Source organism: Papio anubis, chromosome 12 (assembly GCF_008728515.1).
Source record: "Papio anubis isolate 15944 chromosome 12, Panubis1.0, whole genome shotgun sequence".
NCBI lineage: Eukaryota > Metazoa > Chordata > Mammalia > Primates > Cercopithecidae > Papio > Papio anubis.
This window is the reverse complement of record NC_044987.1, coordinates 5,936,443-5,960,295: the sequence shown is the minus strand read 5'-3', so window position 1 is coordinate 5,960,295 and position 23,853 is coordinate 5,936,443. Positions and strand designations below refer to the sequence as shown.

Here is a 23,853-nt window from a genome sequence, read left to right as displayed (position 1 = left end):
CTTAGTGGCCCTCACCTCCCTTCCCTTGCCCATATTAGCTTTTCAAATTCAGCCCAATGAGACAGACAGGGAACCCTTCTCCTTCATCTTCTCTCTCTTCACAGCCCCCATGATCTATCACTTCTTTTCTCCACATTGTAATGGAAAAAAGTTTTTGGTTTAGCAATGATTGCAAATAGAAGGGGGATGTGTGTGTCTGTGTGTGTGTGTGTGCATGCATGCATAACCAAAGCGGTATTCTCACGAGCTGTTAACAGCTCAAAGGAGTCAGAGGTCATCACCAGAAAGGTTTCATGGAAACAGGAAGCTCTCAGGAAGATCTCACTTACCTTACACAATGGCACAGATAATTGTACATCAGGGTGAAAGGCTAAAGAAAGGTTACTTGCAGCAAAAGGAACCACAAAATTAAGACACAGAAGCATACCTGAGTAGGGCTTGTCCAGTGGAGCAGTGAGAATAGTTAGACTTGGACAGAAGTTGCAGCAAGAGGAAGTTGTGCAATGTAAGGGTGGCAGGTGGGACAAAGATGACCTTTGGAAGACAAGTGGCTGATAAGAGATTTGCTGTGGTCTATCTCTAGGGAGCTCTCTGAGGGTTTTAAGCAGATTGTGGCAGGATGACAACGGTATTCACAACTTGCAAGGGAGCTGGATCCAGCCAAGGAGTGCGCGAGGTGTACTGAACAAGGGAAGAGCATGTCAGTGGGCCATCAGGGAGGGAAGAATCTCAGAGAGAAATGCCCAGACTGGACAGTAGTGTGAGGCATTCGCGGTGAACCAGGACGCTCTCCTCCTACAACGTTGCCACTTGACTGGAGTTTCCTTGATTGTGAACCACATTCTTAAGGAAACTTTTATTCCAAAATGAGTTCAAACAGGTTTTGTGCCCTTTCTACACCTACACTCTATCTCATCACTTGTTTTGTCTAGCTGTGTACCACCCACTTCCTTAATAAGTCTCTCCTAGGTCTGCCTCCAGAACCCGGCTTTGTGTTCCCTGTGTACTCTCTTTGCTGTAAGTCTGGATTTTGCCGTCTGCATGTCCCCTTGGACAGGACAATCCTGTGTTCACTGTTGCCTGGCCCACCCTCTTTGGCTAATGATGAGAGGAACTTTTTGCCCGTCTATTGGAGCATCACTGTGCCCAGTCCTGCCTCCCGGGCTTATTTGCCTCTGATAGCCCATCATCTTCTTCCCCAACCTAGAAGAGGGAAGGGAAAGAAATTATTTTACTGGAAACTCCAAGGTTCATGAATGATAAACTAAGAATGTAAGCCATTCGCTACAGCAGAAGATGCTACCTGATTCCTGAAATGTCATCTCTTTTTGTAGCAGGACTGTGGTGCATGCTCTTCACCCTTATCACCAAAAGACACTTAGGGGTCATAGGTGGTAATGTGTCCTCTGCTTCCAGGGTGGAACTCAAGGAATTTCATGGAGTCAGGGCCAGCTGTCTGAAAGGTTGCAATGTCACCCTTTTCAGCTCGGAACCATAATTCCTTATGCCCAGGTAACAGTCCAAAATTTAGGATACGAAGCCAAAGCTGATCTCTAGCTGAAATCAAGAGTGGATATGATAACCAAGAAACAAATGGTTCTGACAAGCACAGCTTTACTCTGAGCATGACTCAAGGGCATCTGGTAGAAAATGAAGAAGCGTCTCAGCAGATACTAGGTCTAGGGAGATCCCCTCGGTTGGAGGATGTAAGTGTTTTAATATTGTGTGGGCAGCTCTGCTTTGAATGCACCTCTGGATGCACCTACACTCCAAAGCCATCTGTTGCAAAAGCAGGACTTATAGAACATATTCCAGGATTTTTTCCCTGATCCCAGCTGAAAACAACCATAAAAGAGCCTCCTTTTTTGAATTATGGCTGTGAGTCTGCTGGGGTGGAGAATGGCCCTGGGAGAGAAGAGAAGGCCCACGGAGCAGGTTGTAATTCCACAGGCATATGAAGAGCATTCATTCTGAAGAAGACATTCAATTCAGGAATGTGGATTACACAAGGAAAGTACACAAATGCCAGCTTTAACAAGTGCTGTTCACCTATCACTACATTTTCAAGTAAAGATGGTGTATCCATTTGCTAGGGTTTCCATAACACATACCAGTGGCTTAAGCAAAAGAAATTTATTTGCTCAGAGTTCTGGAGGCTGGAAGTCCAAGATCAGGGTGCCAGCAGGGTTGGTTTTCCTCAGAGACCTCTCTCCTTGGCTTGCCGATGACTGCTGTGTCCTCACGTGGCAGCCCCTCTGTGCGCACACTTCCCTGGGGGCTCTCTGTGTGTCCAAATTCCCTCTCCTTCTAAGAACACCAGTCGTATTGGATTTGAGCCCACCCTATCAGCCTCATTTCACCTCACCCCCTTAAAGGTCCTATCTCTAAATACACTCACATTCTGAGAACTGCGGGTAAGGGCTTCAGCATATGAATTTTGTGAGGTCACAAGGCAGCCCCTAACAGGTTGCCTAAGAGAATCTTTGTTTGAATGTTGATAATCATGATACCTAACATGTTCTGAGTATGACTTACTCTGTGCCAGAGACTGTTCTAAGTACTTTGCATGTATTATCACATCTATTATTCACAATTATAGATTATATAATTATTGATTATAGAGATTATATATCAATTATAGATGACTACCATTTTCTCTGAAGACTTACTTTGGTGTAATTATATGGCTGTAGTGAACACTATGCCCTGGTCCCTGACCTTGGATGCCTGTGATTCGATGTGACATGGAATAATGGAAGGCTCTTATCCTCATGTTTGATTGGTAGCAGACCTCCGGAATGTGCAAGGTTTTTTGTTGTTGTTGTTGTTGTTGTTGTTGTTTTGAGACTGTTGCCCAGGCTGAATGCAATGGCACGATCATGGCTCACTGCAGCCTCTACTTCCGGGGCTCAAGTGATCCTCCCACCTCAGCCTCCCAAGTAGCTGGGTACATGCCACCACATCTAGCTAATTTTTTCTTTCTTTCTTTCTTTCTTTTTTCTTTTTCTTTTTTTTTTTTTTGCAGAAAACAGATTTCGCACATTTCCCAGGCTAGTCTAGAACTCCTGGACTCAATCGATTCTCCCACCTCAGCTTCCCAAAATGCTGGGATTACAGGCATGAGCCACCATGCCTGGCCAAGACTTCTTTTCTTAATCCATGATCTCCCAGAGTCACACCCAAGTCAGTGATGGAATAATATGAGTGGGAGGACCCAACAGCCTCTTTCAGAGAGTCTTGCCCTGACTGGCACTTCACGTGTCTGAGATTCCTCTTTCGTCCTTTGGTTGGCTGAGTCACCAACATTGAGATCTATAGGATGTACCAGCACCTCCTGGAGGGCCCTCAGCAAACTGCTGAGCATTTCTTACAAGCTACACCCCCAGACCAGATCTTCTCACTTAATCCACCTATCGACTCTGTGCTAAAGCTATTTTTATCCCTGTTACAAATAAGGAAACTGAAATTGGCCTGGCCACAGCCATGGGCCCCACCCTTCCCTTGTGTGACCTTGAGCAGCACACCTAGCCTCTCTGGGTGGATCTCACTGGCCTTGCCTAGAAAATAAATGCTGGATCTCCTCTCTCCCCTCACTGCTGATGACTCCACTCAGCTCATAAGAGGCATTTCTGCTTACGCCTGGAAGAATCTAGCATTCATACACCACCACAATACTACATTCCATGCCAAGTCACCACTATTCTTGGCCTCCCTATCTCCACCGTCCTTTTTGGGGGTCCCAGACTACAGAACCAATAAATGAACCCACTTTCATGAATCCTCCATCCCCACTCCACTGCCCAAAGTCTGTCCTCACCCAGGTAACCTGCAAACACCCATCTGGTTTGCATAAGGCCAAATCTGGCTCCTGGAGTGTGAGTCAAACAGGAACTTCCAGACAAACTGTCCTGGGGCAGCCCTGGGCCACCTTGCCAGCTCAAAGCAAGAGTGCCACTTGCTTGGGTGAAGAGTGACGCTGGGCTTTCTGTCTCTTCTCTGGCCCTGCAGGAGGCTCTGTCGGTGGTGAGCGACGACCAGTCCCTCTTTGACTCAGCATACGGAGCGGCGGCCCATCTCCCCAAGGCCGACATGACTGCCTCGGGGAGTCCTGACTACGGGCAGCCCCACAAGATCAACCCCCTCCCACCGCAGCAGGAGTGGATCAATCAGCCAGTGAGGGTCAACGTCAAGCGGGAGTATGACCACATGAATGGATCCAGGTAAGCTCACCAGGCCTATGCAGGACTGGAGGAAAGCGCCAAGTCACCAGATCTGCAGTAAGTGGCTTCGGGCACTTAAGGTTTTTGCAGCAGATGGAGCTCTGGAGCTGGGCCAGGAAGCCTGTGTCAGTCTCTAGAGAGCTAAGGCAGAGAGGGCCACACACTGAAGATGGGATGGAGTAGGGCCAGGAAGACCCCCGGCTCTCTGGGGCCCATGCAGCCCTCAGAGGCCAGGTAAGAGTCAGGCCCCAAGCGCCTGTGCAGACACTCATGGAACACTTACTTCTTGTTAATCCCAGGCCCAGGTCCAGTCCTCTTGGGGACAGCTTAGTGGTAAGCTATTCTTCCCTGTCCCGTTGAAGACACTTAACCCCTCTGGGCGGGTCTCAGCAGAGCAAAGGTGACCAAACCATTCTTTAGTAAGAGTGGAGAAGGGATGAGGAAGGTAGACGCCTGTGGGGGCTCACTGTGTCTGGGAGTAGGCAGGCACCTGGAAAGTGTGCATGAAGGAGGTACAGTACTGGGTCAGTTCAGGCTTTGCCTGTAGAAATGGAGACAGGAGGGTCCAGGGAGAGAAAATCACAGGGTCATGGAAGAGGACAGTGGACAGGCAGCCTCAGTTTCACATCCTGCCTCTGCCCCTTGGGCAAGTTATCGAAACCCCTCAGAGCCCCAGCTTTCTCCTTTCTCAGGCAGGACTGGGATATTCACTTCCTCATGGCTCCTTACTCTAGCGTTACTCTGATGCCGCAGGGAAAGGACCCGGGATGGTGCCTGAGACGCGTTAGGCACGTGCTCTGTAGTGACAGTGATTGTTATGAGCAAAGACTTGAAAGACAGAGAACATCAGTCTCATTCACAAAATATCAGGTAATCTACTGGGCCAAAGGCACAAAGAGATGAAAATAAAGAGTAAGAGAGGGCCCTGAATGGCAGGCTGAAAACATGTGCCGTTGATTCCACAGCCAGAGGCTGACTTTGAGCGCAGATGTGACATTTAACCTCATCAGAGCAGTGACTTGAGACTAGCGAACTGACAATCTTTCTGCACAGAGGGTAGGATGGGAGAGTCAGAAAGACAAGTGAAGAAGTTAGTAAAATACCCCAGATAGGAAATAATGAAGTTCTGAACTAAGTGATGGTAGTGATTATGGAAACTGAACAGGATAGATACATAAGGGAGATAGCAAAGAGATGATTAACAGGGCTTAGGTGAATAAAGTGTGAATGAAGGGGGTACATGACAGGAAAGAACCAAAGGCCACTAAAGCCTGCACATTTTAAAGTCTGGTGCTGTGAGCAGCTGCAGAAAGGTGGCACAGGAAATGCTTTAGGATGGGATGTCAATGTTCTCTTTGAGATTCCTTGTGAGCAATCGGTAGAACATCCAGATAAAAACGTCTACTAGACTTTGGGAACTGAAGCTCAGATAATCTTTCAGGCCTGGAATTTAGGTTTGGGCATCATCTCTAAGGAGTTTGAACTGTGAAAGTGGATGAGGTCACCGAGGAAACCAGTCTGGATTGAAGAGAGAGAAGGGAATGAGCGTGGTTGGGAGGGAGAACTCCAGAGCAGCCCGTGGCCTCAGACCTGCCTGTGGGAACTCCCAGCCCTACCACATTTCAACCCCACTAACCAAAACCAGCGACTGGGATCTCAGCCACCTTTCCAGATCCTGGGATTTCAGGAAGGCTCAGAGGTTCTGAGCCCACAGCCCCTCAGATGAGTCTCCCTCCAGAGGTAATTCTGATGGTGCTGGAGTTCCTAACAGTCGAAGGACATGGTGTGTTGAACATTGTCCCATATTATCTTACCACTTGTTCCCCACGACTGTCCTACGAAGTAGTTACTGTAACTTCATTGTTACACAGGAAGGCAAGTGGGGCTTTCAGGGGAGATTGCTTTGTCTAAGGATTTAGAGGAGGCAAAGCTGGAGCCCGAACCCAGGCATGTGGTTCCAGCCCCACATGTCATCCGCTAGGCACCTTTCTGCTCCCTCTGCTCGTGTGTCGTGCTTTTGCACCACCGCCTCATTCCTGCCAATGCCCACCCGGTGGGGAGGCCTATTCTACGGCGCCTCCTAAATGGGGCCCTTCCACAAGGAGCTCGCAATGCTTGTTGAAGATCCAGATCCCACTGTTGGAGATTTTTTTTTTTTTTTTTTTTGAGATGGAGTCTCACACTGTTGCCCAGGCTGGAGTGCAATGGCTCAGTCTTGGCTCACTACAACCTCCACCTCCCAGGTTTAAGCAATTCTCCTGCCTCAGCCTCCTGAATATCTGGGATTACAGACACATGGCACCACACCTGGCTAATTTTTGTATTTTCAGTAGAGACGGGGTTTTACTATGTTGGCCCGGCTGGTCTTGAACTCCTGACCTCATGATCCGCCCGCCTCGGCCTCCCAAAGTGCTGGGATTGCAGGCATGAGCCACCATGCCCGGCTTTGTTGGAGATTCTCTGGCCTGTTGTAACCTGAATCCGCCCACTCCTTACCTCCACCGCCCCCGCCTGGTGCAAGCCAGCAGCACCTCTCCTAGGCTTCTGCAGGGGCATCCTGCTCTCCCCACTTCCTCCTGCCTTCCTGAAGTCTGTTCTCCGGACAGCAAGCAGCCAGAACCATGCTTTCCTCATTTGTAACCCTGTTGCTCAAAACTCTTTAATGGCTTGTGATGAAATGCAAAGCCCTTAGCATGGCGCCACCATCCCTCCGACATCCTCTCTACTGCCCCCTCCATCCCACTTCCTCCCTCCACGCCAGCCTCAGGAGACTCTAGCTGCTGCTCCTAGACCCCCAGGCACCCTCCTGCCTCAGAATCTCTTCCCCTGAACTCCTTCCTTCTGGAACATTCCTACTCTATCTAGTCATATGACTCTCTCCCTCACGAGTTTTGGGTTTCTCTACCTGAACCTCACCTTTTCAGAGGCCTCCCCTGGCCACCTGATTGAAACCAGTGCCTCCTCACTCTTTACTCTGCTTAGAGTGTCCTAGTTCTTATCACCTCCCCCACTGACATGTGAGCAGGGCCTGAAACGGTAGGTGCTCAATAAATTGTCGTCAGATAAATAACTGAATGAACACATGGCTGAGCAGACTCAAAAGAGAAGGTGCTTGTTTAAGGTTAGGACACAGACCCAGGTCTGCTGACTCAGCCCCTGCAATGCTGAGCCTACATTGATGCATGGCTTCTGAGTTCTGTCTTCATGCTCATTGGAGACCCATGGGTATTTGTGTCTCTGGTGGGAAGGAAGTATGCTGCTCACCACTCCGTCCCCTGCTCCCAGAGAATCCTCAAGCACTCCAGGATACCGATCCTGGGCCAAGAGGGCCCAGGGAAACTGATTTTCGGAACCCACTTGCCAGCTCATACCTGGCTCCAGTCACACCAAAAGCCAGCTGGAGAGGGCCTGTGTGAATATTCCAGTGAACAGACAGGATATTTCCCTGGCTTTGGCTACACAGAGCAGCAGCCTCTGCTTTTGAGTTGCTTGTCTTGACCCAGACCATCAGCAGGTAAAAAAGTAGGTTCAGAAAGACTGATGTCTTCTCACCCACCCTAGGCAAGCAGAGACAATCCTGTGGACTCTCAGAGCCAAGCAGCTTAGGCACGGCCATCGCCAGCACCCCACAAATATTCCCTAAGGGCTCACATGTAAGCTGGACTAGTGGCTAGCAGGAAGCAAGGAGTTTTAGAAAAATGTCATTGCTTACAGTGGAACCATGTCAGACCCGGTCATTTAATTATGCAAAAAGCAATGACAGAATGAAATAAATGCCAGGCTCTTTAAATCTCTCATCCTGAACACCGTGTGTCTCATATCCTCTGAGTATTGCTGATAATGACAGTTTGTTACTTACATATGATTTGGTTGTTTGCAGTGGTCTAATTTGCCATAACACAAAAAGATAGGAGAGGATGTTGTAATGATTCTGAACTTCAGATGAGAAAACCAAGGTAGGGCATACAATTTGAGATTGCTTGGCTCACGGGCTAGACCTGTGCTGTTCAATGCAGCAGCCACTAGCCACAGGTTGCTACTGAGCACTTGAAATACGGTTAGTTGAAAATTGAGATGTGCTCTAAATATAAACTGCGTACTAGATTTAGAGGACTTACTATGGAAAAAGTGTAAAGTATCCCATTGATTATTGATTATGCTGAAATGATCATCTTTTGGCTATATTGAGTTAACATCTTAATATACTTTAATATATTATTAAAATTCATTTCATCGTTTTGTTTTCTTTTAAAAATCTGGCTACTAATAAATTTAAAATTATGTAGCTCGGCCGGGCGTGGTGGCTCATACCTGTAATCCCAGCACTTTGGGAGGCCGAGGCGGGAGGATCACCTGAGGTCGGGAGTTCAAGACCAGCCCGGCCAACATGGTGAAACCCTGTCTTTACCGAAAATACAAAATTAGCTAGGCACGCCTGCAATCCCAGCTACTCGGGAGGCTGAGGCAGGAGAATTGCTTGAACCCAGGAGACGGAGGTTGTAGTGAGCCGAGATTGTGCCACTGGACTCCAGCCTGGGCAACAAGAACGAAACATCATCTCATTAAAAAAAAAAAGTATGTATCTCACACATGTGGTTCCCATTCTACTTCTATTGGACAGTGCTGGGCCACAGTGTTCTGGACTGTTCTGTGATTCACAGCGCATTTTTTCTGTGTTCCTTGACAGCATGGGCTTCTGAGTTACATCTTCATGCTCACTGGAGACCCATTGGCATTTGTGTCTCTGGCGGGAAGGAGGTGTGCAGTGCGCCTGAAGCTACCATGCCCACTTGCTTTTCACCCCAATAACAAACCCTCTGGCCCGGGGCAAAAAGTCAAGTGCAGAGACTGAGGTCTGAGGATCTCAGAGGCAGGTGGCTTTCCCGTGTTGAGGGAGTTTTGTGCCTCTTCTTCATATCTTCCTGTTGTGGTTGACTCTGTTAGGCTGGGCTGCCTTGAAACAGTATGGCCCATAGGTTCTTTTTCGCATGTAGACTTCAGCAACTTGATCCAAGCTGTGGTCTGCAAATAACTCTCAGCTGCATCCTGTCTCAACCACAGGGATTGGGGAAAACATCCCGTGAAGAAAAGAATATCAGTTTATAGAGGGAAATGCAAGACTTGCCTTGTGAGCCTGGCGTTCAGGACCAGAGTTCAGCGCTCATCTGCCTTGACACTCCCTGACCTGGCCCCCAGGGTCTGGATGCCCTGGACACCTAGAGACTCACATTCCACACAGAGAAGGATCAGCTCCTGTTCCATGGAACTTGTGCCTCTCTGGCTGTGAGGCCCCTTTCTAAACTCCTGTGCTCTGAACCTTGCAGTATGAGACATGTCACACGTAACCTGGGTGGGGAGGCATACACAGGATCCTGGAAAAGTTAGCAGCATCTACTGTGTATGGAGATGAAAACAGCTAGTAGATTAGGGCGATGGCTTTATCATGGGTGATGCTTTTTCTTTTCTTGGAATTTGCTTTTAAGTTATTGCATCTCCTTTTCAAAAACAAAAGAGTCACATGTATGTCTTGCAGATATCCTAAAGGCAATACAGATTGTTTAATTTTTGCACAGGGTGCATACTACGCAGGAATCACATGCCACGGGTCCTAATGCAACCATGTGACTTAGGTAGCCCTCGAGGCCTCACTTTGGCCGTGTGAACATCAGGTGTCCTTTGACAGTGAGCCTGGGCTCAGATTTGCGGGTCTGACGATATGCCCAAGTTCAGTTGCTCTGAGTAGACTAGGAAGGTAGAGAAGATCTTTTGATAGTCTAAAGAGGTAATCTTCGGGAGAAGTCTTTGAAATGTCCCTTCATCCAAACACCCAAGATTTCACACCTTGTTTTGAATTGTCTAACAGATTGCAAAGGTTTTTTGGAAACCAGTAGCAATGTTCACAGAACACACACACACAGAACTCGAAGAGTAAAGAGCTATGACCAGCAGTGGAAATGAAGGACAAGGGCTACCCTGCCCTCGGCAGCTTTGCTGTGGCCTCTGTTGCCCTGAGATGGAGGAGATATGCTGCGTTATTACACCCTTGGGGCCACCGCCACCTCCCTGATCTATTGTGGCAGCCCCAGGCTCTCTTGTCACCTGTCCCAGTGCTATCAGCTGCCAGTGGGCCCCAGCCCCATGCTAGCTGTAAGTGCAGGTCTTAATACAAATTAGCAGCAGTGCAGGCAGGCTGAATGGCAAAACCTCGTCCCGCGCTCCCCCTCCCGCTTGTTTTCATCAAGCCCTCTTCACAGGCACCAGCTGCCTCATTAAAGAGCAGCCTTTTATGCTGGGCTTCACCTGTACCCACCCTGAGCGGCAGCCGTGGAGCCCCATGGCCGCACGCAGGGCTTGCGCTGGCTGGAGGAGGCACGGTGCTTGGGAGCTGCAAGAATGGAGGGAGGTCTGGCAGGCGAGCGGGCGAGGTATGGCTTTCCTTCTTTCTCTCCCTGAGCAGGGGGAGGAGGGCCAGCTGGGCAAGTGTGGGGAACCAGGATGGTGCCAGCCCTTCTCCCTAAGGACAACGGCCTACGGGTCCTAGTGCAGAAGCCTGGCACCGAGGACAGGGCCTTTTTCCAGAGGAGAAACACCCTAGCAGGCGAGGGGCCAAAGCGATCACCTGTCCAGCTGGGGAGCAGGTGTGTGCACAGTGCCGGGGGCAGGGAGAGAGAAGGAGGGAAGCGGAACTGGGAGAACTTCTATGGCTCAGTGAATGAGGAGGTTCTGCTCAGGGAATGAGTGGCCACGGCCACCCCAGCAAGAGAGCCCCCTCCTCCTCTGAGTCCACTTTCCCTTCATCCAGGTGTCTGTGGCTCCTCTCCTTACAAGGTCATGTGTTAGGCAGGTTTGGGGAAACATTTCTTTCAGCTTTTCACATTTATTTTCCTCCATCCCTGGCACCTGGGACCAGCCCTGCCACCTGTGCCTACTGTACATGGCCATAACCCTAAAGGCTCACTCCATTTCAGTGAGTCCTGAGGTGCTGACTTCTCTGCACAGCAAGAGGTCAGTTTTTAACTCAGAAATCCCCAGGGGCCCGGCTGATGTGGAAAAGAATTTTTCCAAAAATTGTCTCTCCACCGTCCACAAAGGGGAGGAGCCCGTGGAGTGTGCCCTCCTGTCCCACCATCCCCTGCCCCCTGCTGTCGTTCTCCTTTCCGAGAGACCCCTGCCCAGGCCCTCTGCCCTCTTGCTCTGGGCATCCTGCAAGGGAAGAGCATGCAGTGTGGAGCCCGCCTCTCCCACAGAGGCCGCCCGCCAGTGAAAACCTTGCTCACTTGGTTGCAGGCCAACTGAATCCTTCAAACTTCTGCAGCACTTGGACTGTTTCACAACTGATAAGGATGCAGGGAAAGGCTGCCAGGCCGTGTGTGTGAGTGTGTGTGTATGTGTGTGTAATGTGTATGCGTGTGTGTGCAATAGCTATGCGTGTGTGTGCGGATGAAGTGTACGTGTGTGTGCACGTTCTCTGTGTTCAAATGTGTGCTTCCATGTGGGTGAAGTATGTGTGTTCCGTGTTGGAATGTGTACAGTGCATATCTGTGCATGTGTGTTGACCTGTGTGCATGCATGGAGGCATGCATCTGTGTGCACATGTGTTCTCTGTTGACGTGTGTGCATGCATGTGGGTGTTTTGTGCACACATGTTCTGTGTTGGAGTGTGTGTGCACATGGGCATGCATGTGTGCGAGTGTGTGTCTGCAGTTAGCCCCAGGGCGGGTGAGGGGACCCAGTGCACTCCAGCCGGAGCTCGGTTCAGATGCAGGCAGCAGGGTCTGACCGGGACTGCTTCATCTCCAGCCAGGTCCTTCCGCAGCCGAAGCCAAAGGGCCAAACGCTGGTGAAAAGCCCTGATGTGCTACTGCCTCCCCTCCACTGCCATGGGGATGTTAAACCTTCAGCAATCTGCGACTCTGACGGCTGGTTCTTGGTTCTCTGCCTGGAAAAACAGTAGGCGAATAGTAAAACCTTAAATTCTAACATGTGTGAGTTATACATCTTATTTTCATTTTCAGCCCATGTTCCCCTCTGTAAGACATCAGGAAAAAATTACCATCTGACTTCTAATATCTCGGTGGAGCATTTATCTCCCAGCTATGATAAGTGATCTTCAATATTTTTTTCCTTTCAGATTAAGAAACAAATTCATTTAATTTTCTTTATTGAATGTGCTCAGGCCTCCCCGCCCTGCCTGGGTCTCAGGAAGCCCTGGGCTGATCTCCCTTCTTCTGGGTTAGTGACTGCCGTCCCTGCTTGTGGGATGGGTGGGTCCCTATCTGGCATGGCCCTGCTCCTCAAGGCCTCGCTGTGGTCCGTTCCTGCCCCTGGCAGGGGATGGAGAACAGTGGCCAGGCCTTTGGAACGTCCGGAGAGGTTATGTGGCCTAGAGTTGGAAGGCTGTAATCTGAACCTTATCTGAACTCCTTGGTCTGAAGGCCTGGTTTGGAGCTTTTGAGAGAACTGGCTGTCTCCCAGGCTGCCAGAACCGATGCTTCCTGCTCAGTATAACGGCAGTTACAGCTTCTGCTTGGCCTTCCCATCATCTCCGTTGGTCCTGCTGCTGCTGGAGTGGCTGAGCAGCGGGCACTGGGTGTGACAGGGTGGCACCTCCCCCAAGTATGCTGGAGGTGTGTGATGCTGGGCTGGGTGTGTGATGTTTGCCAGCCTGCTTTAGGGCACCAGGTGGCCATGGGTGGGACGTCACCCCTCCAGACAGCTGCCCAATCACCAGTGCTGCAAAATACCAGGTGCTGATCAAGTTCTGTAGCTCTAGGCTAAGTTGGATGATCTGCTTTCTCCCTTGTGAATGTCCATACTGCTCCACGGTGAGCTTGGGGTCAGGGCTGCAAAATGCCACAGGGCCACCACCTCTCCATCAGGGGGAAGTTCCTGGATTCCATTCCTTCTCCAAGTAGCAACCAGCTCTTTTGCATGTGTGCTTGATAGTGAAGCTTAACACAGAACACCTGAGTCCTGTTTCCACCTTGACTAGCTGTGTGACTCTGAGCCAGACAGCCCTGTCTCGATTTCATTAACCACGAAAAGGAGATAGTAACCCTTGCTGTGCCTATCTTGGGGGTTTATTGGAAAATTCGAATATAACAGTGTATGAGAAATGCATTAAACTTCTCTAGGTACAACAGAAATCACTCACTGAGAAAGCATTTGCTGCTCACCTCCTATGTAAGAATATTAGGGTTAAACAAAGAGTGATGACCATCCTCTCAAGAACTCAGCAGTCAGGAGGCACAGGCCAAGCTAAGAATCAGGCAGTGTGACAAGTCCTTATAACCAAGGCGGGCACCAAGTGCTGGGGGACTGTGGGGAAGGCGTGTCTGGGAGCATGGACTAGGTTGCCTGGCAGTGAGGCTAAAAATGTAAGCTGCAGTCAGACAGGGAGGGCTGCGATGCCACACAAAGAAGCTCAGACCTTGGTCTGAGGGCACTAAGGCGCTGCCAGAAGGTTTTACGTACTGTAATTATAGGGCTGGGCTGGGATTTGAAGGAAACTCTGGTGGCAGCATGGAGGATAGAAAGAGGGCATCATCATCGTCATGGCACCAAGCGCAGCTGGGCAACGGCTCCATGGTCGTCATCGGAGCCCTGGGGCTCATGATTCGGAGGCTGGGGCGAGCTGCCCTGTCAGTGCTGATCGCCTCTGGGCTTTGTCTCTTCTCACTGTAGGGAGTCTCCGGTGGACTGCAGCGTGAGCAAATGCAGCAAGCTGGTGGGTGGAGGCGAGTCCAACCCCATGAACTACAACAGCTATATGGACGAGAAGAATGGCCCCCCTCCTCCCAACATGACCACCAATGAGAGGAGAGTCATCGTCCCTGCAGGTAACTCGGGAAGCAGGCTGCCTGGGTGCCATTCACTTCCCCGCTCTCTTAAGGGCAGGGAGCATCTAAACCTTTATCTGATACTCTATTCCCTGTGGAACTACAAAATGGAGAAAGCTGCACATGGGCCGGGAGTGGTGGCTCACGCCTCTAATCCCAGCACTTTGAGAGGCTGAGACGGGTGAATCACTTGTCAGGAGTTCTAGCCAACATGGTGAAACCTCATCTCTACTAAAAAAAAAAAATACAAAAATTAGCCAGGCGTGGTAGTGGACGCCTGTAATCCCAGCTACTCAGGAGGCTGACGCAGGAGACTCGCTTTAACCAGGAAGGTGGTGGTTGCAGGAAGCCAAGATCGCACCACTGCACTCCAGCCTGGGTGATGGAGTGAGACTCTGTCTCAAAAAAAAAAAAAAAAAAAAAAAAAGGCCACACATTTTACCTTACTTCCTAGCTGCCCCCTAAGGCAGTATCCCAGATGTCACCTGATGTGTGGATGCTAGGAGCCCCACCCTTAAGCAGACCACATCACAAACTCTACATCAACGGCCTGGTCCTCAAGGATGGGCTGCTCAGAAAGCAGAGGCAAAACCGCCTCCACCCAAAAGGACTCCCGTGAGCTCTGGATGTGGGCATCCCTGCCTGTGAGGAGGGCAGCAGCAGAGGCCTGTCCTTCCCTCCCGGCTTGTACTTCCCGGCATCTGCCGGGTTCCACCTTTCCAAAATTACAGCCAGCTCTTTCAGTTTTAAAATAGAAAGAACTATATTTAACTAATGGAGCGCCTTAACATGTGTGCCACAAGTTATATCATTAGGTAAAAATAGCTTCTTTTTCCCTAGGTATTGGTGCTGTTGGTCCCAGAAAATAAAATCATTGTTCAGTCCTTCAGTCCATTGGCTGGACACTCCACCCCAGCTAGCACCAGCACGCTCAGCCGCCTGCACAAAAAGGGTGTTTAAAAACTGCCACGTGTAGAACTGGTGCCAGGTAGAAGGAGCAAGGACGTCCAAATCTTAAGCAAAGTGGATTACAGGGCAGAGACTAAACCTGATCTTACCAAAATAACTTTACCAGAGAGGCAAAACTCCTGCCATGTGGAAAAGTGTAAATGTAGTTGCATCTGAAGTCAAAAGGTTAGACATCTCTTTGAGGTAGCCCGAAGGCATCTGCTTGTAGGTCTAAAGGCAGAAATTTCAAGGGGCGCCTCCTGCCTTGGCCCGTGGTGTTTGTTTTTCCTGAGAAGTTGCATCTCACCATATCCCTGGATTACAGCTGCCTCCCTGTGCTCTGGGCCACATTCAAGAAGGTGTGAGCAGGAGGGAGGCAGGAGAGGGGTGGGGCCTACAGGAATTTCTCCGTACCCTTTAGGACTTAGAAACGACTCCTAAAGCAATTCTAAGTTTGCTCTTTCACAAGCATCTGACCTAACAAAGGAAGAGGAAGAATCGCTTCTATTTATTGAGTGCTTTCCAGGTGCCAGGCACCATGTAAATTGCTTTATCTCCATGGCATTACTTAAGCCACCTGTCACAGGAGACCAGCTAGTGACGTTTAGCCCAGGTGTATCGTCTCCCTCCTCACCGAAAGCAGACAAGGAAACCGTACCAGAACTGACAGGTGGGAATCTCTTTGTACACCCCAAAGCAAAGCTGAACCTCACGGGGTCTTCACTCAAACGGTTTCAAACTCCCCTGCTTCAGCCAAACAGCTCCCAGCCCGGGAGGGAAGGCTTGTGGGACTGAAGGGTTTGGGGATCTGAGATTGTCTTTGAACCAACCTCTGGCACCATCTCATTTTGGGGGTCATTTTTGGGAAGGAATCTGGAAAATGGGCAGAAGTGGCTGGACTGCTACGTCAACCCTCCAAACCTCCAGTCAGTGTTGAAATGCTTTCGAAAGGAATAGCAAAACCTCAGGCTTCAGTGAGCCAAGTTACCTATAGCAGTGATGGTGAAAATAGCACAAATTCATGTCAAATGATTTTCAAAGCACGTCATGTAATAAATTCTCAGGCTATGGATTTACTTCATTATTTTAGCTCCAGCTAGATCTTTCAGATCGTCACACATTTTGGCTTCCTCCAGGCCAGGCTGTGGACATGAGGGGAAGTCTCATTTGGGCAAGTCCACAAATCAAGGCAATAAAATATTAGTGGAATAACTGATTGAATTTATGATGGGATTTAAAGACAAGTATAAATGTGGGCCCTAGTTAATCACTAGCTCCATGTTCAGATGGGAAGAAACTAGGACTAAATCATCCAGGAAATAACATTTGGAAGAGTTTAGCATGATCCAGAGTTGAAGATTTATAATTCATTGTGCTGTAGAGGGAGAGAAATAATACTGTTGCAGAGCCCAAAGCAAGGGAGGAAATAATAAAATAAATAAAATATATGGTGTAAAATTGAACTTGAGGCCTTGGATACTAAAAGTGAGGAACCGGGAGAAGCGAAGAATGAAATAATATGCTACATAATCCCACTCCCCCTACAGTATGCTTCTCTAGAATTCTGAAAAGGTGCAAAATTATTTCCATTTGCCAATGATCCGTGCCTAATAGCTTCTGGAGAGCAAAAGAGCAAGACATGTGTCTGAGAGAGAGAGGAATACATATTTGCATAATGACGCTTTAGAGGAGCTCTGCTTTTTGGCATCAGAGCAGTGTAACTCACAGGTGAGGTAAAGCAGGATGGTGAGAAGAGGAAAGGGGCTCTGGGGGGGACCCACCTCTTCAACTTAGTGAAGTCCTGTGGTGGTTCCTTTTGGAGCCCCGGCCCAGATACTTACCAGCAATGGGGCTTTGGGCAAATGACTTAACCTTTTAAGACTCCACAATGCATCTGTAAAATGGGGATATTAAAAGATTTCCTTGGTAAGTACAAACAGGGCTCACGGAGCTGGTGGCACATAGCACCCACCATCTGAACCGTCACTGCTCACAGGGCATTAGGTTGTTGGAATGACATTCAGCAGCAGGCTGTGACCTGTGAACCCAAACTCTCCTAACTCTTCCCCTTTGCCAGCTCCTCCACCTCCAGCACAATATAGCCGCAACTCTCATGCACGGGCAGGGCCTGGGCATTTTGCAAAGCAGACTCGGGCCCTTCCACCCAGATTCTCACCCATAAAGCCAAGGTGGGATGGAGAGCCCAAGGGCAGCTGACACATGCTTGTGTAAAAGTGCTGGGAAACCTGCCTCTGGCTTCCCAGCTGTGAAGTGTGAGCCTTGCTTCTTTCCCCACGTCCACTCCTAGTCATTCAATCCTGGTTCCCAGCTTTGCCAAGAGCCTTCACAGACACTGTAGAATGAGAGGGTGAGTTGGTTGAGGGGTAGCACAGATATGCCTGCCTAATAAATATGTTAAATCAAACAGGCTCATTAGAAGCCGGAGGCTGATGGCTGACTCACAATAAAATGCCGAGTCTCTCCTCCTCCAGGAAGTCTTCCATGACTCTCCAAATTTTCACGATTCCCTTCCACTTATGAGTCCTTAAACCACCGCCACACAATCCATTGCTTAGTAGTGGTGTGCTTGCCTACCTGTTTCATGGGAATGAGTATTTCTTGAAGGCAAGCGTCACGTAGTTTTATTCTATGATGAGGATATTTAAGGTGTTTATTGGACCTACTAACAATTGGTTGCCAAGTGAAGAGATGGGTTTCAGACTGTGATAAGTGATAAAAGAGTTCCGCCTACTGTGAACCTGCTGGAACTCATCACTTGTGCTGAAAGTGCAACATCCCCAACACACACACACACACACACACACACACACACACACATTGAGAAGGAGAAGGAGGTATGAGTGTCCTACCACAGAGATGGCCTCAGTGGTTACCTTACCTGTGTTCACTCAAGAGCTGAAAGGTTCTCCCCGATACCATCTCTCATCTTTGGGTATTTAAATATCTAAAAAATGTTTTGGGGATGTCCTGGTAGAAATTTCAACACAGCTGTGCTCAAAAGGAGAAAATCTAGATTGGGTTTCTGTTCAGGACTAACACCACTGGGTTTTCAACTGCACAGATGGAATTGCAGTAAAAGCCTCTCTCTCTGTTTCTTTTCTGTAGCCATCTGAGGGATCCGTGTTCTTTCATGAAATCATTAATATTCTTGAAATACAGATGGTTCCCCTTTCCAGAGACATTGGTCCCGGGATCTGTGAAATTGTGTTTCTTTTCATTTTGATGCCACCATTTCTCAGGCAAAGGTTTCAACTGCTCTCCAGAACTTTAAAGAGTGCTGTGTCAGGCTATGTAGCGAGGCAGCTAAGCACCTCCCTGGAGTGCTAAGTGGTTCAGGCAGCGCCAGATGCCATGGAGCCAGATGGCTGTTCCAGGGGGACCATCTGGAAGGGAGCTTTCCCAGAGAGAGAGAAGGGAGAGAAAGAGGGACAAGGGGTGAGGGAGGCTGCCTAGGCTCTCAGGGAGCCTCTACCTACCTGCAGCCCTTGCTAACAACATCTTCTCCTCTGCAGACCCTACACTGTGGACACAGGAGCATGTGAGGCAGTGGCTGGAATGGGCCATAAAGGAGTACGGCTTGATGGAGATCGACACATCCTTTTTCCAGAACATGGATGGCAAGGAACTGTGTAAAATGAACAAGGAGGACTTCCTCCGCGCCACCACCCTCTACAACACGGAAGTGCTGTTGTCACACCTCAGTTACCTCAGGGAAAGTAAGTGCCACCCAAGCGCCCAGGGCTGGGAGGAAGCTTGGCAAGGCCTGCTCGTTTCCCATGGAGCCAACCCAGGGAGAGGAAGTCAGTGCTGCCCGTTCAGGTTGGGCAGATGCTGCGGGAGCAGCACTGTGGGGCCTGTAGCGTTGCCAAGGTCACGTGGGCTCCTACAGACCCTGCGAGGGACAGACCCAATCCTGAAGTGTCAAAGGAAGTAAAACGAGGAATGGAGAAAAATAGAGAGCTGTGACCTGGAGGGGGTCTGCCAGAGGCTGGTTACACTCTTCCCATGAGACTGCCTTTCCAGAAACTATCCCAATTTGAAAATAGATAGAGATGGGTTGTGCCCTGGCTGGTGTTTTCCTAAGTGATTATTTCAAATTCCTCCAGGAAACTCTACATTCAAGGCTTTTGGATTTAAGGTTTTGAAAACAATTTACATATTAGCTTCCTCTTAATCTTGGGATACTCTGGCACCCCCTAACCCCATTTGACAGGGCTGGTATCTGCACACTTCCTTGATGAGGAAGAGCAGTCACAGCTGCAGGTGTGTTAGGATCTGGAGACTTTCTTCTGGTACAGCTAAGAGAAGGAAAAGAGCTTTGGAAAGGGTGAGCTTAAGAAAGCAAGTGGGCAGTTGTCCAAGAGATTTATCTAATAAGAGGCACTCTGGCACCACGTGCCCATCAGTCTGATATGAATTTCATTTGATATGAAATATACACAGAGCAGAAGAATGGAATTATTTTAGTTCCACTGGTAACCTCAGCCTGAACACTTTGCTGGAAATCCAGGCCAGGTGGTATACCAGTGCTACCCCTACGTATGGAAGGATTGTCCTGGGGCCTGAAAAGATGGTGCTAGGATCACAGGAACACAGGTATGGGCTCGCACTCTGTAAGAGCATTCTAACAGCCCTGTGCAAAGACAGACAGGGCAGCCTTGAGATGCTATTTGTTGTGAACGGCCAAGGTAGCTGGGAGTCTTGCAGGAGTTTAGCTTTGGGCAGGTGATTGATGATTTTAAGCCCCCTTCACCAAGTTGAGATCCTTAGACAGCACCTCTGAGACCTGCTTTTCCTGGACTGGCTGGCTCTGGGTTGGTGAGCTCTGTTTGCTCTCCATCATTCGGTGGACCTTTAACTCCCCGGCTTTGGAATCCACTGTCCCCTTCAGCCGCAGTGTTCCTCATGGGGCAGGGGCAACACGTACTGGCTGGAGAAATGAAAAATCAAAAAAATGCCTTTGGAAGTTTCCACTGGTGCCTCTGTGCTCTCTGGTCACCTTTCCGAAGCGTCTGGTAACCAGTGCGAGAAAGTAGATGATGCAGTGTATGTTAGCCCGGGAGCAATTACCTCATGTCTGAGTCTTGCTGTAATATGAGGTCAGCCCAAGAAACAATTTCAAACACGGGGACAATTTTCCACCCAGTTTTTCAGAGCTTTGGATAATTAGCATTTTCTAATTCATATTTTCAGCTTTTAACTGTTTGTGGAATTTTTAAAAATAAGGATCTTTGAACAGAGTCCCGCAGTGATCTAGGCAGGCCAGGGTGGGTGCATGGAGGTTAGCAAGAGAAGGAGAGACCAGCAAAGCAACCTGATTCCAGCAGGAGTTTGCAGGAACCCTGAGCCCTTTCTTTCATTTGCAGGAGTAGAGAGGACAACAGTAGCATAGACGGCATGCTCTGAACTGTTAGTTAAATGGTCCAGTGCCTTGAGACTCCTTGGCGGATGCACTTGTTGGTAGAATGTTCAAGGCATTCTCTCCATGTGGAGAAAGCCCATTCATGCCATATGACCCCTAGGCCCTAACCAGTCCATAAATAGCCCAAATCCCCCTAGTACTTCCTGCCACCAAACCATGGAAGCACAGATGCTGAAGTGAGACAAATGCCTGAGAAGGTGGTCACTGGTAGAGAGACCGTCTATTGGAGAAGAGCAGATAACAAGATTGAAGTGGAGGTGCAGAGGATGGCATTTTGGGGGGTATAGCATGGCAAGAAAAAGTGAATCGCTTCTTTCTTTTTAAGAATATTTATAGACAGAAAATGCCCCCAAATCAATAAAAATGTTAGGTTTCCCAAAAGGGACTTATTAGTGGAGCATATTTCCAGAGCGGAGACGAGGTGGAATCCAGCTTGTGTACTGAAGACATTTGAACATGCAGGGCGGATATCCAGAGTTGAAGATAGTGGCTAACAGTAGCACATTCACACGGTGGGAAGTAGTTGTTCTGCCGTTAAAATGATTATTGGGAAACACCGTGAGAAGTGCTTAGGATACGATGTTGGGTGGAAAAGCTCATTACAAAGTAGTCTGTGCACTGATAGAAAAGCCATGTCTGCCTACGAAAGCAAAAAATTAAAATAGTTGTGTTAAATTAAAAAAAAAAAAAAAAGGCCCGGGCGGGGGGCCTCACCCCTACATAGTATTGAAATATCCTTTTGAGGAACCTAGACTTAAAATGATCCACTGTCAGGGAAAAGGCTTTTAGATTCATGCTGCTTTTTAATTGGTGTCTACCTTGGGGTTCCAGCCTTGGGGACCCTCTAGTGTGAGGTGGTGGCTGGCTGCTAAGCGCCTGCAGGAGGCCATGTGCTGGCGATCGCGTCTGCTGTGTCTCTGCTCTGGACTGCTGGGAACTCCCCAGTGACAACCAGCACTTTAAACCCTTTTAAAGCCTTCAAACACTTTATTGTTTTTCCAGACTGACTTCCAGTGGATGTTTTGTGCTCAGGAGGAAGGCCAGTGCTTGTGGACAGTTTGAGGCCATGAGTCAAGGCAGGGGGAGAGGGTGCTGATTCTTTGTGCTTTATCATCTTGTCCTTTTGTTGGAGAGGAAGGTGGGGCTCAGATATTTCCACCTTAGCAAGAGATGGAAGGAAAATAGCTGAGATCCTTCACTCCGGTGGAGGAAGTGCTGCCGGGTGAAGGAAAGTTGATAGAGCAGAACTGGGGACCTGAGCCTGTGGCTGGTTGGAAGTCAGGAGACTCCAAGTTGGTGGCACTTCTCTGATCTAATCTTTCTGGGGCTTAGTAGAAAGTCTAGAAAAAGGAAAACTTCATAGGATAAGAAGCTTTGGCATCAAATTTACATTTTGGTGAAAATGTAAATTTCACTTGACTGTTTATTCTGGTGGTCTGGGAGGGGAGCTAGACTTTTACATTTTAAATGCAAATATATTTTCCAGGGTGGAGAAGAAAGAGCAGTTTCCTAAGCCCCTACAGACCCTGTCTGATGGCCAGGCGTGCTAGGGAGGTGTTTGTTCTTCACACCTGGGTGTGTCAGCTGTGCCAGAGGAGCTGTGTCACACGCTGCCCACCGTCCACCCCCCCACCCCCGGCCACAGGAAATGCAAGGAGGACTGTGATGACGGGGTGGCCACGGTCCTTGTGGTCATTCCCATGGGTCCTGGGAAACTCCAGGGTTTACACCTGTCAACCCCAGCACTTTGGGAGGCTGAGACCGGTGGATCACCTGAGGCCAGGAGTTTGAGACCAGCCTGGCCAACGTGGTGAAACCCTGTCTCTACTAAACATACAAAAATGAGCCAGGCGTGGTGGTGGGCTCCTGTAATCCCAGCTACTCCGGAAGCTAAGGCAGGAGAATCGCTTGTATCTGGGAGGGGGAGGCTGCAGTGAGCTGAGATGGCACCACTGCGTTCTGGCCTGGGCGACAGAGGGAGGCTCTGTCTTCAAAGAAACAAAGGTTGCCCCCTTGTGGACGACTACCTACAATACCCATTTTAAAGCTGAAACCACTGAGGCCCAGACAGCTTCAGAAGTTGGTTCAAAGGCGTCCAGCCAGTTGAGAGCACCTGGTGTCTAAGACTCAGGCGTCTGGAGTCCCAGTCCCTGGCCTTGCGCTGCCGACGTCCCCCCGGCCCTGGAGACAGCAAGCCAGCCTGCGCCACACAGGCAAGGCAGCCTCACTCCCGGCCTTCCACGTGGACAGCCCGGCCACTTCCCCCACGGCATTTTCTGTTGTCATTTGTACCAAGAGATAAATGCTTTCCAAAAACTTTCCTGTGGCCTCCTGGAAGAAGGCCGATTAAGCCAAACCTATCGCCACGCTAACTTTGTCCTTCTCTTGGCCTGACTGTCGGCCCCACCAGTATCTCTCCCAGACACACCCCCTGTGGCAGAGGAGCCTTCGCAGCAGCAGCTGCGGGAGCGAGATTTGTCCCTTCTCAGGCCAAGGCAGGGATGGACCTCGAAGAAACAGAGGGCGCAGGGCGGGCAGTTCAGGCGCAGGGCCGCTGGGGGGAGTTTGCGCATGTCTGGGAGCCCCAGGCTCCTGGGGAGGAGGGGAGGCAGGAAGAAAAAGAGCCTTTTTTAAATTTTACAAACAAGTTGGTTTTGTATGTCTATCTGGGTCTGACCTGGAAAAAATACTAAGAAACTGCGTCTTCAAACAGTGGCTGCTCAAAAGAATGAAATATACTGCGCGACGGGGAGACCACAGAAAAGGTGCTTATCTTGATTCCCATTTTTAATTTAAACTTTAATGGAAAACACATTTTGCGTTTTGTGGTCTTTCTACCTGCAGCCTCAGATGGTCGGGCAGAGGTTTTGAGTCTGGGCAATTAAGCTGGTGCAATCTTATCACTTCCAGGCCGAGGTTTGACCGGTGAGGGAGAACAGAATTCCAGCTGAACAAAAGGTCAGGTTTCCCTGGACTCAGTAGTCAGCCAGGATTGTTGTTGAAAGAGCCCAGAGCCTTACACCCTCCCGCTCCCGCACCCTCAGCCAGAGCTATCGATATAGCAGTGCAGCCCAGAGAAAAGGGAGACCTGGATTCAATAGGCTGGCTGTGAGGGGGCACTGGTAAATTCTATGGTCACAGCGAGGCAGGAGACAAAGGCTTTGGCACTGGGACTCTTGTGTCCCCTGGCCCAGGTGTCCCCGATGAAAAGCAGGTTAGGTTGGGGGAATGTGAAGCAGCAGAAACCGTGATTGTTGGGGTTCTACCCGACACCTGCAAAGCCTCACACTGCTCACTCTCCTCTCCTTTCAGATCCAGGTACTGTCTCTAGCAGCAGATGGACTCAAACATAGAATGGAAAACGATCTTTTCCCCATGCTTGCAGTTTGGGAAAGCCATTCTA

General features: G+C 49.4%; 1 protein-coding gene across 3 annotated transcripts in view; it reads left to right on the top strand.

Moving 5' to 3' along the window:
* FLI1 (Fli-1 proto-oncogene, ETS transcription factor) overlaps nt 1–23,853 on the top strand; it is a 118,231-nt gene that overhangs the window by 60,593 nt on the left and 33,785 nt on the right. For 2 of the 3 annotated variants that reach the window (XM_021926743.2, XM_003910942.4), the window contains exons 2-4: nt 4,009–4,220; nt 13,905–14,059; nt 18,541–18,744. In XM_021926743.2, the coding sequence (XP_021782435.1) occupies nt 4,009–4,220; nt 13,905–14,059; nt 18,541–18,744 (571 nt within the window). Of the gene's footprint in view, nt 1–4,008; nt 4,221–13,904; nt 14,060–14,478; nt 15,678–18,540; nt 18,745–23,853 lie in introns of those variants that run through there. The other variant, XM_021926744.2, reaches the window with a different exon arrangement.